Source organism: Castanea sativa, chromosome 9 (assembly GCF_040712315.1).
Source record: "Castanea sativa cultivar Marrone di Chiusa Pesio chromosome 9, ASM4071231v1".
NCBI classification, from domain to species: Eukaryota; Viridiplantae; Streptophyta; class Magnoliopsida; order Fagales; family Fagaceae; genus Castanea; species Castanea sativa.
Genome location: NC_134021.1, coordinates 30,063,123 through 30,076,714, shown reverse-complemented (window position 1 = coordinate 30,076,714; position 13,592 = coordinate 30,063,123). Strand labels below are relative to the sequence as shown.

General features: G+C 33.2%; 1 protein-coding gene across 1 annotated transcript; it reads left to right on the top strand.

Moving 5' to 3' along the window:
- The first annotated feature begins 10,408 nt into the window (after positions 1 to 10,408).
- Positions 10,409 to 13,299, top strand: LOC142611448 (ADP-glucose phosphorylase). Its single transcript, XM_075783567.1, has 3 exons — positions 10,409 to 11,141; positions 11,330 to 11,620; positions 12,683 to 13,299. The coding sequence occupies exons 1-3, from the start codon at positions 10,641 to 10,643 to the stop codon at positions 12,941 to 12,943; spliced, it is 1,053 nt and encodes a 350-aa protein (XP_075639682.1). The 5' UTR covers positions 10,409 to 10,640; the 3' UTR covers positions 12,944 to 13,299.
- Positions 13,300 to 13,592: the final 293 nt, after the last annotated feature.

Below are 13,592 nucleotides of genomic sequence, written 5' to 3'. Positions count from 1 at the left end.
AATCTGATAATCATTTGGTATAGATGATATTTCAAACAATAATCAGAATTCTATGGACGTGTTATACAAAATGAATCAACTTTTGTTGTATACTCATATACTTAAAAAATGTTAATATTTATTTTTTCTTTTTTGGATCTTTTCTACCACCTAGTATTGTTGTAAATTATTTTTATTATCAATCATTCAAAATATTCTCAATTTTATGAAAAATGAGGAGAATTGTTAAGACTCAAAATAAGTGTAAGCTAAATCTACGTTACACTTAAAATGACTGATCAAGTAATAATTAGGGTACTTCGTAATCGTTTATATAACTCAGATTAATCTAATAAACACTTGACTTTTTTTCTTTTTTTTTTTGAGAATGCACTTGATATCAAACTTAGCACAACAAACTTATATAATCCAATATAATCCACTCATATAATTCAATCTAATCCACCCCATATGAAGTATCACAATTAAAGCTTTAAATGTTTAATCATATATAAACTTTTCTGTCATACATATCTATAGCGTTTGTATTTCTTAAATTTAAAGTTCAATGAATTTCTATTTAAAATATTGATCATATATAATACAATCAACCAATATTATCTTAAGTATATATGAAAAATGGAATGAAGAGTTATGCAAACCTAACATGAAATTATCTCTCTTTTTTTATATAAAATTATAATGATGTTTAACTAAACAGAATCTTAGCAGATATTATTAACAATTAGATCAAACTATTTTATGTACATGTATACATATAAATAAATTTATAAGATAGTATGCAATTATCTCGAGGAACTAGCATATATTACCTCAAGAAGTTACGAAAAATAATAAAAACAAAAACACATACCAAGTAGCCACAAAGAGCAAGGTGACAATTGCCTAGAAGCAGTTATGAGAGGTTACCAAACCCTTTTAGTAGCAAGACATTTGGCAAGGAAGATTAACTAGGAAGGGACACATGGAATAATGAATTGGACATAACTATCAAGGCCTTACGCCTAAATAGAGGCTTATTCTATAAGAAAAATACATACGCACAACTAAGAACACACCAAAGCACCTATGAGATCATATATACTTGGATTCTTAGGAAATTAAGTCGTTCTTGAGAGACCAAGTACTTCTTAGGCCTTGTAGAAAACTTTTGTAAGTTGCTTCATTTGTAATTGTAATGTTGTCTAATCAAGTATTAGCTAAGATGATGCAAATTTAGTTGTTTGTTCATGCTTGATATGATTTTCTACTTGCTTCAAATTAAATTAGAGTTGGGAAAGTGAAGTTGAATGGTTAAGTAAAACCATATGAATTGATTGGTGAAGTTGCTTATGTTGGATTTGTAAAGTTGATATTCTCATATTTCTTTATATTTAATATTGTTTAAATAAAATAAAAAGAGTAACTAATAGAAAAAAGGATGTTAATGTGACAAATAAGATGATGTAACAGGAGCTTTGTAAAAATCAAATGCAATACTTCCATGATTATATATAGTGTAATTATATATATTACATTAATGAGATAAACAATTCTCCTTCTGTCCTTCACTAGGTAGAGTGTAAGATATTCTCCTATAAAATGATATAATGGATTTGAAATATCAATTGAATACAACGATATATATTTTATTATTTCATTAGTAGTATGTATTTTAAACATAACAATTACATGATAAAAGAAATGTTTGAAGTAGCATCTAACAATATTATGGATAGTTTTTTAAATTAAATTACTGGATTTGTAAAGTTGATATTCTCATATTTCTTTATATTTAATATTGTTTAAATAAAATAAAGATAAATTTATAGAAAAAATGATGATGATATGGGCCTTGTGGCTGATAAGTTGACGCAACAGCAGCTTTATAAAATTAAGTGCAATGCTTCCACCATCTTAAATAAATAAATAAATATATATATATATATATATATATATATATATATTGCATTAATGAGATAAACCATTATCCTTCACTAGGTAGAATCTAAGACACTCTCAAATAAAATATCATTTGAATAAAAATTTAAGATATTGTCCAATAAAATAATGGATTTGAGATATCATTTGAATACAACGATATTATATTTTATTCTTTTATCAGTAGTATGCATTTTAAACATAGCAGCCACATGGTGGAAGAAATATTTGAAGCAACATGTAAGACTTATTCGAGCATCTCTCATAACAAAAATTCATGTAGCTCTTCACATTGTATAAATCTGTTATAAGAAAATTAATACATTAACGAGATTCATATGTTATAGCAAAGTTTGTATAAAAATTGTCTAAAAAATTATACAGCTCAAAGATTATTTCTTAAATTTAATACAAATAAATTGCCCAGACAACTTAAACTCCATTAACCTTTATGAAGAAAAAATTAAAAGTCATTTAGATGGGACACAAAGGGAAACATTGGTAGAAATTTATTATACCAAACTTGAAATTGATAGTCTTTAGTACAATCATTTGATGGTGAATTGCATCCTATCCTACAAAGATTGAAACAAATATACAATTTGATAAGGTTGAATTTTTATTGGAACAAGAATTTAACACCATACTTCACTTCACAAAAAAAAAAAAAATACTATTTGGTAATGGTGAGGGAGATGAAGAGATACCAGTTTGCGTTACAAGTAACAACAAGAAAAAGTATCATTATAATAATTATGACTTTTTTTATAATTCCTTCTGTGAGTCATCTTTCTCGCTTCAACTTTCAAAAGTGTTTTTAGTTGTCTAGTGGTTAAAGGAAACTACTATTTATAAAAATTGAACTCCTGTACGAGTCCATAAAATTTGTAGTTCTCATTATAAACTAGTGTGTAGCTTGTGCATAAAATTATATCATAATTATAAAATTTAAATTATACATAAAATTAGCTTTCACCTTTTTAAAATTATACATTCCTAAATCAATTAATAATTTCTCATTATATGTGTGTGTGTTTTGGGGGGGGGAGGGGCAGAAACACTCAAAAAGAAACACTGTAACTTAAAGACAAATTAATTCCTGGGTGACCGACTAGCACAATTTATTTTTTGATAAAACAAGGTGGATACTCCACAATGGGGAGCTCAAACAATTGATTTATGGAAGCAAGGTTACATTAATATTACAAGCCAAATAGTCCCACTCTTTTCTCATGATGCTAGGATTTATAAAGAAAAATCAATATCTCATTTCTTACTTTTTCTCTCTCTTCTCTAGGTTTTCTCTTGATCTTTTTTCGACCCCCACTTTGTTGCCATATCCTCCCCTTTTATAGGCATTTTCCCTTCCCTTATCCCTCCAGCTGGCCTGCCCCTAACCGGATCTTTTTGAGATATTTCCCTTTCTTTTATTGGTTTCCCCACCATTCTTATCTTGAAACATGACTTTTGGAGTATGTTTGTACTATTCAGGTTGTCCTATATGTATTTAATGTGGAAGGGGTTAGGTAGAGAACCTCTCATTAATGCAAAGGTGACGACTTTTGCGATCTTTATCCTTTCAAGAGGTTTCCCGAGGTGGTATTGGTAAAAGCACCATCTTGGCCAAGAATAGAATGAATGGGGTCAATCTCTCGTGGTATTTCTTTCGTTTGCCGAGGGCTCACCCATACTTATGAGCTCAAAGAAACGTTTTAGGGCTGGCCGGTATATTCAGTTGTCCACGGGAATAGTCTTGAGAGGTTTCCTGTTATTACTCATTGAAATGGGCTTGGCCCATTTCCTCAAGTATGATCCTCTGAGCATTTGGGTTTTGGCCTTGAATCAAGTTCATCTCCCCCACAATATATATGATTTAGTATTTAATTGGTTTTAGACTCTTCGATTTATGCACTCAATAATTCACTTACCACCAAAATTAAAATTTTAGATGAACACGTGGCGAAAAATTGGACTCTAACTGAAATCTAATTTAGAATCTAATTGGATTTGGACTATTTGATTTTTACACTCAATAATTCACTTGACACAAAATTAAAAATTAAATAGAACTAGCACAAAATGAAGAATCCAATTAAAATATAATTGTATTTTATCTAAGTTTTGACTATTAATATATATATATATTAAGCAAACCTCATATTTTGTGTTAAAATTAGCCTATTGACCTTTCAAATGTTTCAATTTAGTCCTTATACTTTGTGTTAAAATTTCTCATTTTCGCTAATTGTTAGAAGGAAAAGGGTGACGTAGAAAAATAAAAGGATGTTCATATGAGCGAGATATATTTATTAGTATTTCTTAAAGGTTTTGATGGTAGCAAAGGAGTAGGGGTGGCAATTCGTGTTCGCGTGTCGAGTTCGTGTCGTGTCAACTCATACGTATCCGACTATATGGGTCAACACTAACCCGACATGTTTATTAAACGGGTCAAGATTCCTCAACCCTAACACGACCCATTTATTAAACGGGCCAATCGTGTCGACCTATTTATCTGATTTTATCAAAATGAAGAAAAACATTTATGGAAAAACAAGCAAATAAATATTTTAAATATAAAATTCAAAACTAATTAGTAATTATATCACAAATAATCATCTAAAACTAAAGCATATCTCAATATCATAAATAATCAATCATAATTCGTCAAAGAAAATAAACTACAACAACTTATAAGTTTATATACATATAGTTTGAATGGTATATTAGTAAAATTTTATTTAATTAAACGGGTCATATGGGTTCCATAGGTTGAACCCTAACCAACCCGTTTATCAAACGGGTTCGTCGTGTTAATCCAAATATGACACGAACCCATTAAGTCTCAACCCATAACCTGCTAATTTCCTGTCATGTCGTGTCGGGTTCGCGAGTCGTGTTCAATTTTGCCACCCCTATAAAGGAGGGAAGAGTTTGTCTCTTCAAAAACTTTGTTTGCTTTCATTATGTTTGTTTGAAGATAAAAAAAAATCAACGCAAGAGATTTTTACAACGTATGAAAAATATAAAAGAAACAATTACTTGGAAAAGTTAAAGAGACACAATCATACTAGAAATGGGAATTCAACGACACACTTAAGAAACTTCATTAACGCAAGTTTTACTACCTTCTTTGATTCATAGTATGCGTTTGGATACCATTTATTTTGCTCAAAACTAAAAATTAAAAACTGAAAATAATAAAAAAATAATTTATGCAACACCGTTCACTCTTTTAACACTGTAGCTTTGCCTACTTGCACTGTTCATGTAGCTTTTCCTACTTACACTGTTCAAGAAAAAAGAAGAAGGCAGACGCAGACGCAGACGCAGACGTGAATGTGGAACGCGCAATCCAAACAGAGCTGTAGTCATATGCCTCTCAAGGCTCAAATCCCCAACGCAACCATTATACTGTACTCTATTGCTATTAAAATTTGGGTCATGCTAATGATTGCCCTTAGAATAATGATTAACAATTTATTTTAGAAAAATTTTGACATTACTTTAATGGAAAATGAAAATTAAAAAAAAAAAAAAAAAACCTGTCAAAACATTAAAAAAAAAAATTTCTTTTCCCATAAAACTTTTTTTAAATAGATTGTTAACCAATGCCCTAAGGGCATCTGTTAGCATTTTCTTTAAAATTTATGGGATGTTGTTAAACAATCTCTTCTCAAATAAATGAAAAAAGTAGAAGGGTTATATTAATGAATGTCCTTAGGGCAATCATTTTTTTTATACAAGATAGAATTCTACTCTAGCCTAATCTAAGTGTATGTGTGTGTGAAGCTCCTTCCTTAAGGCAATCATTAATAATTCATTTTATGAAAGTTTTGACACTAACTATTTGATGGTAAATAGAAAAAGTTGTCAAAACATTAAATGATTTATTTTTCTTTTTTCATAAAAATTTCTTAAAATGGATTGTTAACCATCGCTCTAAGGGCATCCGTTAACATTTTCCAAAAGAAGAAAAAGAAAGGGTTAGGCCTGTTTGCTTAAGAGAAAAATTGGCGTTTTTATTATAAAAAAATTAGTTTTTTGTGAGACCCACAAAAAAATTGGTTTGGTTGTGTTTTTGTACTCAATATTCATTTTCAGTTTTCAAAAAAAAAAAAAAAGATTTGAATACAGAAAATGAATACAACTTTTCAGTGTTTTCATTTTCTATGAATATGAATACAATGGCATATTCGTAAATATTGTGAAAAAAAATGTTACTTTTTTTGAGTGATGTGATGTGTGTGAGTGAGAAAAGTTACATTTTTCTTTCTTAAATAGAAAACAATAACCAAACACTACCAATTCTAAAAAATTAATGTTTTTTTTAATATTCAAATTCAAGATTTGAATATAGAATAAAAGAAATGGTAGGAATATATACCACTTTCTGAAAATAAATAGGCCCTTATAAATTTATCTCGCTTGAGTGAATCTTCTTCAGTTTGTCATGTTAACCTTTTCCATCCAACAATTAGTGGTAGGAATGTTTTTGACACAAACTTAAAAGTATTAAAACTGAACTAATATATTTGAAAGGTTGGGAATCATTTTGAAACATAAAGAAAATGTTGAAGAGATTCCAGCGATAAACCCATAATCCAAGAGGCTTTGCTTGGAAACCAGATAGGTCTAATTCTGGATCTAAAATCGCCCTACCCAAATGAAGGTAAAACAGCAACAAAAGAGAGACCTTTACTGTTGCTTTTCTATCTCAATGGCTAAGCAAGTGGCTTTGCTTAGATTAATGAAACTGGATTTTGTCGTTGTTGTTTAAACCAGACCGGATTAGAATGCACAAAGAACTCTTTGCTTAGGCAAGAAAACAATTAGGTTTAAGTCCAGGGATAGCATTTTTGTAATCCATGACGCTGTCGCCAAAGGTGACTTCGCTTCTGTTGTCAAACTGTACAGCATCATCAAGTTCAACGGCAGACTCTGACGGGTCGGTTTCAGTTTCTCTCCCCGAAAACCCAAACCAATCGGCGAAAAACCCATAATCCGACAAAAAACCCAGATTCCAGCAATAAAAAACCTAGATCTCGGCGAATAACCCCGATTCAGGCGCTATTTCACGTAAATCCGACGAGATTTTGACTGGATCTAGCAAAATCTCGTAGAATCTGGTGAGACTACTATCAGATCTGGCGAAATCTCATAGATTCTAATGAGATTTTCGCCGGATCTAGGTTTTTCTCACATTTTCTCGTAGTTTCCTTGGCGTTTTCTTGCCGTTTTCTCAGATCCTTAACGCCGACCAACCCGTCCGCCTCTCTTTGAAGTATGATCCGCCCAACCCGTTTACTCCTGCAGTCAATGGCGGGTGAGTTTTTCCAAAACCCGATTCCGGGTTGGGCACAAACCCGACCCAGACCGACCCGTGGACAGCCCTAATGGGTCCGGAGTTTGGGTACAATTTGGGAAGGTGTTAGACACCTAAGGCCGCCAGACTTGTGGGCAGGCCTCTATTATGTGTTGCTACACCATATTTAATTAATGAGTTTATTAAGAGAGCCCTAATCCTTAACCTAAATATACATCATGCACTTTAAATAAAAATAACACATACAACATGTTAAAAACATATCACAATATAAAAAGAAATAAATAAAACACAATCAAACAAAATAAATTATACATGGCAAGTTGACAATTAAATAAAATACACAAGGAAATAATATCAATTTGACTAAACATGGCAAAAATCCTAAAACAAACATGGAAAATAATTAAACCTAAATAGTTAACCTAAAACAGAGTCAAATAGAATCAAAGATTATGTGAAAAATGATTAAAACAAATAAAAAGATTTTACTCTAATATGGATTCGAGGCACGTGCGCATACTCAACTAGGCGTATGCATGGTTGAAACACGCGCATGCATACTCAATGATGCGCACGCATCCTTTAACACAAATTCGAAAATTTACATTTTTAGAGATTTAATCAAACAAATATATAATATGTAGGATCAAACAAAAACTAAACTATATTCCAACTGACTTAACTGATCTATATATCGGAATTTCATTGTTTTTTGCCAGTACAAGCGGTTGGTAATTTGTTGTCAGATTTGTTGAGCTTCTCGCCAAATCCAACCATATTTTGGCCATATTGGGCCCTTTGGGCCAATCACTTACACACATGAATCCACGTACCAAATAATGGGTCTTAGGTTGTCCAAACATATCCAGTGACCCGACCCACCTGGAGACCTGTTTGGAACCGATCCGAAACCAACCGACCCGAACTACTCTGGCGGTTGGCGGCGGATTTTCTCCTCCAAAAACCGACTTCGGCAAGTTGGTTTCGATTTCTCTCCCCCAAAAACCCAAAAAACCCGAACCGACCAACGAAAAACCTAGATTCCAGCGAGAAACCCAAATCCCGACAAGAAAATTCCAGATTTCAGCGATAAAATCCCAGATTTCGACAATAAAATACCTAAATCTCGGCAAAAAAACCCCGATTTAGGTGCTATTTCACATAGATCCGACGAGATTTTGACTGGATCTAGCAAAATCTCATCGAATCCGGTGAGATTATCGTCGGATCTGGCGAAATCTCATAGATTCCGATGAGATTTTCTTCGAATTTGGGTTTTTCTCACCTTTTCTCACAGTTTCCTTGGCGTTTTCTCACCGTTTTCTTAGATCTTTGACGCCAACCGACCTGTTCGCTACCCGTTGAAGTATGATCCGCCTGACTCATTTACTCCGGCGGTCATCCGCAGGTGAGTTTTTCCAAAACCCGATTTCGTCGGGTCGGTTCCAAGTTGGGCACAAACCCGACCCGGGGACAGCCCTAATGGGTCTGGAGTTTGGGTACAGCTTGGGAAAGTGTTAGGCACCTAAGACCGCCCGACTTGTGGGCTGGCCTCTATTATGTGTTGCTATGCCATATTTAATTAATGAGTTTATTAAGAGAGCCCTAATCTTTATCCTAAACATACATCATGCACTTTAAATAAAAATAGCACACACAACATGTTAAAAATAGAACACCACATAAAAGGAAATAAATAAAACACAATCAAACAAAATAAATTATACATGGCAGGTTGACAATTAAATAAAATAAACAAGGAAATAATTAATATCAATTTGACTAAACATGGCAAAAATACTAAAACAAACATGGAAAATAATTAAACCTAAATAATTAACCTAAAACAGAGTCAAATAGAATCAAAGATTATGTGAAAAATGATTAAAACAAATAAAATCAAGATTTTACTCTAATATGGATTCGAGGTGCGTGCACATACTCAACTATGTGTATGCATGGTTGAAACACGTGCATGCATACTCAATGATGCGCACGCATCCTTTAACACAAATTCGAAAATTTACATTTTTAGAGATTTAATCAAACAAATATATAATATGTAAGATCAAACAAAAACTAAACTAACATAAAACAAAAACACAAAGCATTAACATAAACAAATAAACATGAAACAAAACAAAAAATTAAACCAAACTACATAAAATAATCAAATGTGTTATACTTTACATGAAACCAAAATAACACACCAAGGACAACAAGAATAGATTATAAACAACCTAAAATCATATTAGAACATATCAAACATAATTAAAAATCAAACGCATCAAATATAACAAATAGAGAAACTATATCAAGAAAATCATGTGAGTCACATTAAGCAAGGTAGAAAATCATGGAAAAGAGACTCATCTTACTTTATAATCGCAGATTTGATGTTATTTAATGAGATGGAGAAGATAAAGATAATAAAAAAAACACAATATTTGTTAGTAATCACAACTCAAGAACAAAATGTTTTGAAAAGGTTCTTAGAAAACAATTTTTGAAAACAAATTTTATGACTTAGAATCAACTAAAAAGAGCTTTTATTATGATTAAAAAATGTGCTGAGGGGCTGTCCTCTAGTTTTGAAAAGAGAGAAAAAAAAAAAAAAGGTTTTAGAGAAGATGGGGAAAAAAATTACTCTCTTTAGTTAGGGATTTGATTGGGGGTATAAGGTGAGTATTTATAAGTTAAAATTAGGGTTTTCAAACTTTTTAATTGTTTTTGGACATTCTCGAGGTCTATGGGCTGGCTCGCATCAAAGCATGAATATTTTGGGCCCCTTAAAATGAAGTTTTAAAACCCAGAAAATCGGATTGCTCAGTTGACCAAACTTCAAATGGTCATAACTTACTCAATAAAAATCCAAATTAGGAAAAAATCGTGTTTAAATTGAAACTCATGATGTCTACTTTCTAATGAAACAAATCTCACTCAAAAATTCTTTGTGAATCAAAAGTTATAATAAAAAAAGTGAACAAATGTCTTTTTTTAATATCGATTTCAAAACGATTTGAGCACTTTTGAGCTATGATTACTTCTAAAATATTATAAATTCTTTAATTATCCTTAGTTGACATATGTCAAGCTCATCATTGAAGCCGAGAGCCCAAATTTATTGACTGGTACAAAATGTGGTGTTTACACAACTCGCCCGAAGTGGTCAGATCGGTTCCAGTCTTCCAGATTGGGCACAAACCCGCCCCCTGCCGACCTAACCGAAATAAGCTATATACGAAAAGAGCCCATAATAATTAACAAGTGGGAACAAGCTTTGTTAATATTCCTAATGCTTTGATAATATTCTTAGCGAGCGCAGTTGATAAGCATAGTCACCGACGGCAAACAGAGTGAGCAACACGAGAAACAAACAAAACGTTAAAAAGGCATGGCTTCGGGACAGAAACAGGGTCGGAGCCCCGAACTGAGAAAAGACTGGGTGACGAACCGGTGGGTGGTATTCTCACCAGCCAGAGCTAAGAGACCCTCCGATTTCAAATCCAAATCCCCCGCAAGCACCACCAGTGCCACCACCGCGGACCAAATCCAAGATGGCTGCCCCTTCTGCCTCGGCCACGAGCACCTCTGTGCTCCCGAGATCTTCCGGGTCCCCACCAGCTCCGACCCGGACTGGAAGATCCGAGTCATCCAGAATCTCTACCCTGCTCTAGACCGCACTCTCAATGACCCCTCCGCTGTTGCCCCTAATCCAAATTTGAATGGCGTTGAGGTTTTGGGAGGGTTCGGGTTTCACGATGTGGTAATTGAAACTCCGTTCCACTCGCTTCAACTCTCGGATTTGTCGTCTCAAGAAATCTCTCAGGTTCTTCTCGCCTATAAAAACCGCATCCTCCAGCTAGCAGCCCATTCCTCCATCCACTATGTCCAGGTTTTCCCCTCTTTTCTATGTTTATATTTTTATCTTGTGCGACATTTATGTTTTTATCGAATTATATGGACCCACCACTTTTTGTTGAAATTGGTGCAAACTAGATTAATTGTTATTCGATTTTGATGTAACTTAATCAATCTAAAATACACAGTACGTTTTATTTATTGAATTGAATTGAATTGAAGGTGTTTAAAAACCATGGTGCTTCAGCTGGGGCGTCTCTGAGCCACTCTCACAGTCAAATAATAGGACTTCCAGTTGTTCCTCCCAATGTCTCTGCCCGAGTTGATAGTATGAAGCAGTTTTTTAACGAGACGGGGAAATGTAGTGTTTGTGAGATACAAGTGAAGGAGCTGTTGATTGATGAATCCACCCATTTTATATCCGTTGTTCCTTTTGCTGCTACATTTCCTTTTGAGATATGGATTATTCCTCGGGATCACTCTTCTCATTTTCATCAACTAGATGAAGCCAAGGTAATTAGCACTACTTGTTCCATGGTTTCTGTTATTATGGGTCTAGATAAACTTCAGTTTGGTTGTGTGAATTTGTCTATACAAGTGAAGAAATTTTAGTTGAATAAAACGTTGTTTAGAGCAGTGTTGAGTGCTCACTATCCACTACAAGCACCGTGATGGTCAAGTTTTATTTTGTTTGGAGAGAGAGAGAGAGAGAGAGAGAGAGAGTTTTTGAGAAAATGAGAGAGAGAGTTAGTTACTAAAAAATTTAATACCAAATAATTCTATTGTTTATTATTAACGGGTCCGGTTAACGAATGCTCTTTAGGCATTTGTTAATGGATCATTTTAAGAAAGTTTTAATACAACTTTTATGGGAAATATAAAAAAACTGTCAACAACATTAGTTACTTTTTTATTTTTCTATAAAAAGTTTCTAAAAATAGTTCCTAAACCAATGTAGAGCATGTGTTAACTTTTCCCTTTATTAAAACCAAGTGCCTTCTTTTGCTTGGTTTCTAGACAATTCTGTTACACCACCCTAAAATTGTTAAGAAGTATGGTAGGGGATGTCCATAATGTTGATATTGTTATTGCGGCGGAACATGTTGAACAGTTAGTAGTTGAAGAGTATTGCAATAAACCTTTTTTGATAAATATGATAGGATTTGAAACCTATGGTGTATACTTCATAATGATTGTTTATTATCATTAGTCCTAGACACTCTTTTTTATGTAGGCAAGATTTGAACCTAGTTTCCTTATTCAATAACAAGAGATTTTACCAATTAAGCAAACTAGAAGTTTGAAACCTACAAGAACATCGCAAGGAATTGTTATGAAAAGAACTCATATAAGGTTTGGGGGCCAGGGGTAAGTCATAAATCAAAAGCAGCCATACTAGGAACCTAGTAATTTGGCTTCCAAGTAGATGTTTCCTTCAAGATATCTGATAGTGAAAGTAAGGGCTACATATCTATTAGCTGGAGCAGTTTTGTTCTCATTTATACCCTGCCATAGATATGTAGCTTCTTTGTGATGATCTTGACACTTTACCCTGTTTGATGTGCACTTCTGCAGGCAGTTGACCTTGGTGGTTTATTGAAACTCATGCTTAGGAAGATGGCATCGCAATTGAACAATCCACCATTCAATTTTATGATTCACACTTCACCACTTCGAGTTACCGATCCACAGTTACCTTACATTCATTGGTTTTTACAGATAATTCCTCAATTAACTATTGTAGCGGGATTTGAGATGGCAACTGGCTGTTATATAAATCCTGTATTCCCAGAGGATGCTGCAAAAGTTCTGAGGGAAGTACCCAATCCAGAATAGGGTAGTAATACCATGATAATAACCAGTTATAAATCCTACTCTAATGGGAGAAAGCTTTTATTCTCTCTGAGGTTGATTTTGTATCTAATGGCTGGAATTTTCTTTTCTACCATGTAAACTTGGATCATATGTGTTAAGGCAAGGACAAGGTACAGTTTTAAGATTTCCAGGCAAAATTCCCCTATTTCTTGGGCCTTCACATATTAGCTAGGAACTAGCGTCTTGAATAATAATGATTTGAATATTGGAATAATATATTAAGGAATTGTGGTATGGGGGAAAATGAGGTGTGATGTTATCAAACAGCTTTAGTAAACTTAATTATTCTTACTCTGATTTATGATCTTTAGTTGTTCTTGGTTACCTGTCTATGTTAATACTTTTAAGCAGCTAGATAGTAAGGAAAAGTGATTCTGTGGGCTTTTATTTTTTTAGGACTGGTATGGTGTCTGTCTGTGTTAACTATTTGAAAGGGTGAAAAAAGAAGAAGAAGAAAAAAAGTGCATTTTTAAAAATAGTGATTTTAAAATGTGCATTAGATAACACTGTTTTGAAAATCACAGTGAAAAATTTGTGAAAAAGTGTTGTTTTTGTTAATTGGGCATGTCTGTAATTCAGGTTCAACCCCATTGCTTCAAACTGCAATGAG

Coding starts and splice junctions, on each gene's coding strand:
- LOC142611448 (XM_075783567.1), top strand. CDS start 10,641: ATGGCTTCGGGACAGAAACAGGGTCGGAGCCCCGAACTGAGAAAAGAC. Junction 11,142..11,329: donor CCTCCATCCACTATGTCCAG/GTTTTCCCCTCT, acceptor ATTGAATTGAAG/GTGTTTAAAAACCATGGTGC. Junction 11,621..12,682: donor ATCAACTAGATGAAGCCAAG/GTAATTAGCACT, acceptor GCACTTCTGCAG/GCAGTTGACCTTGGTGGTTT.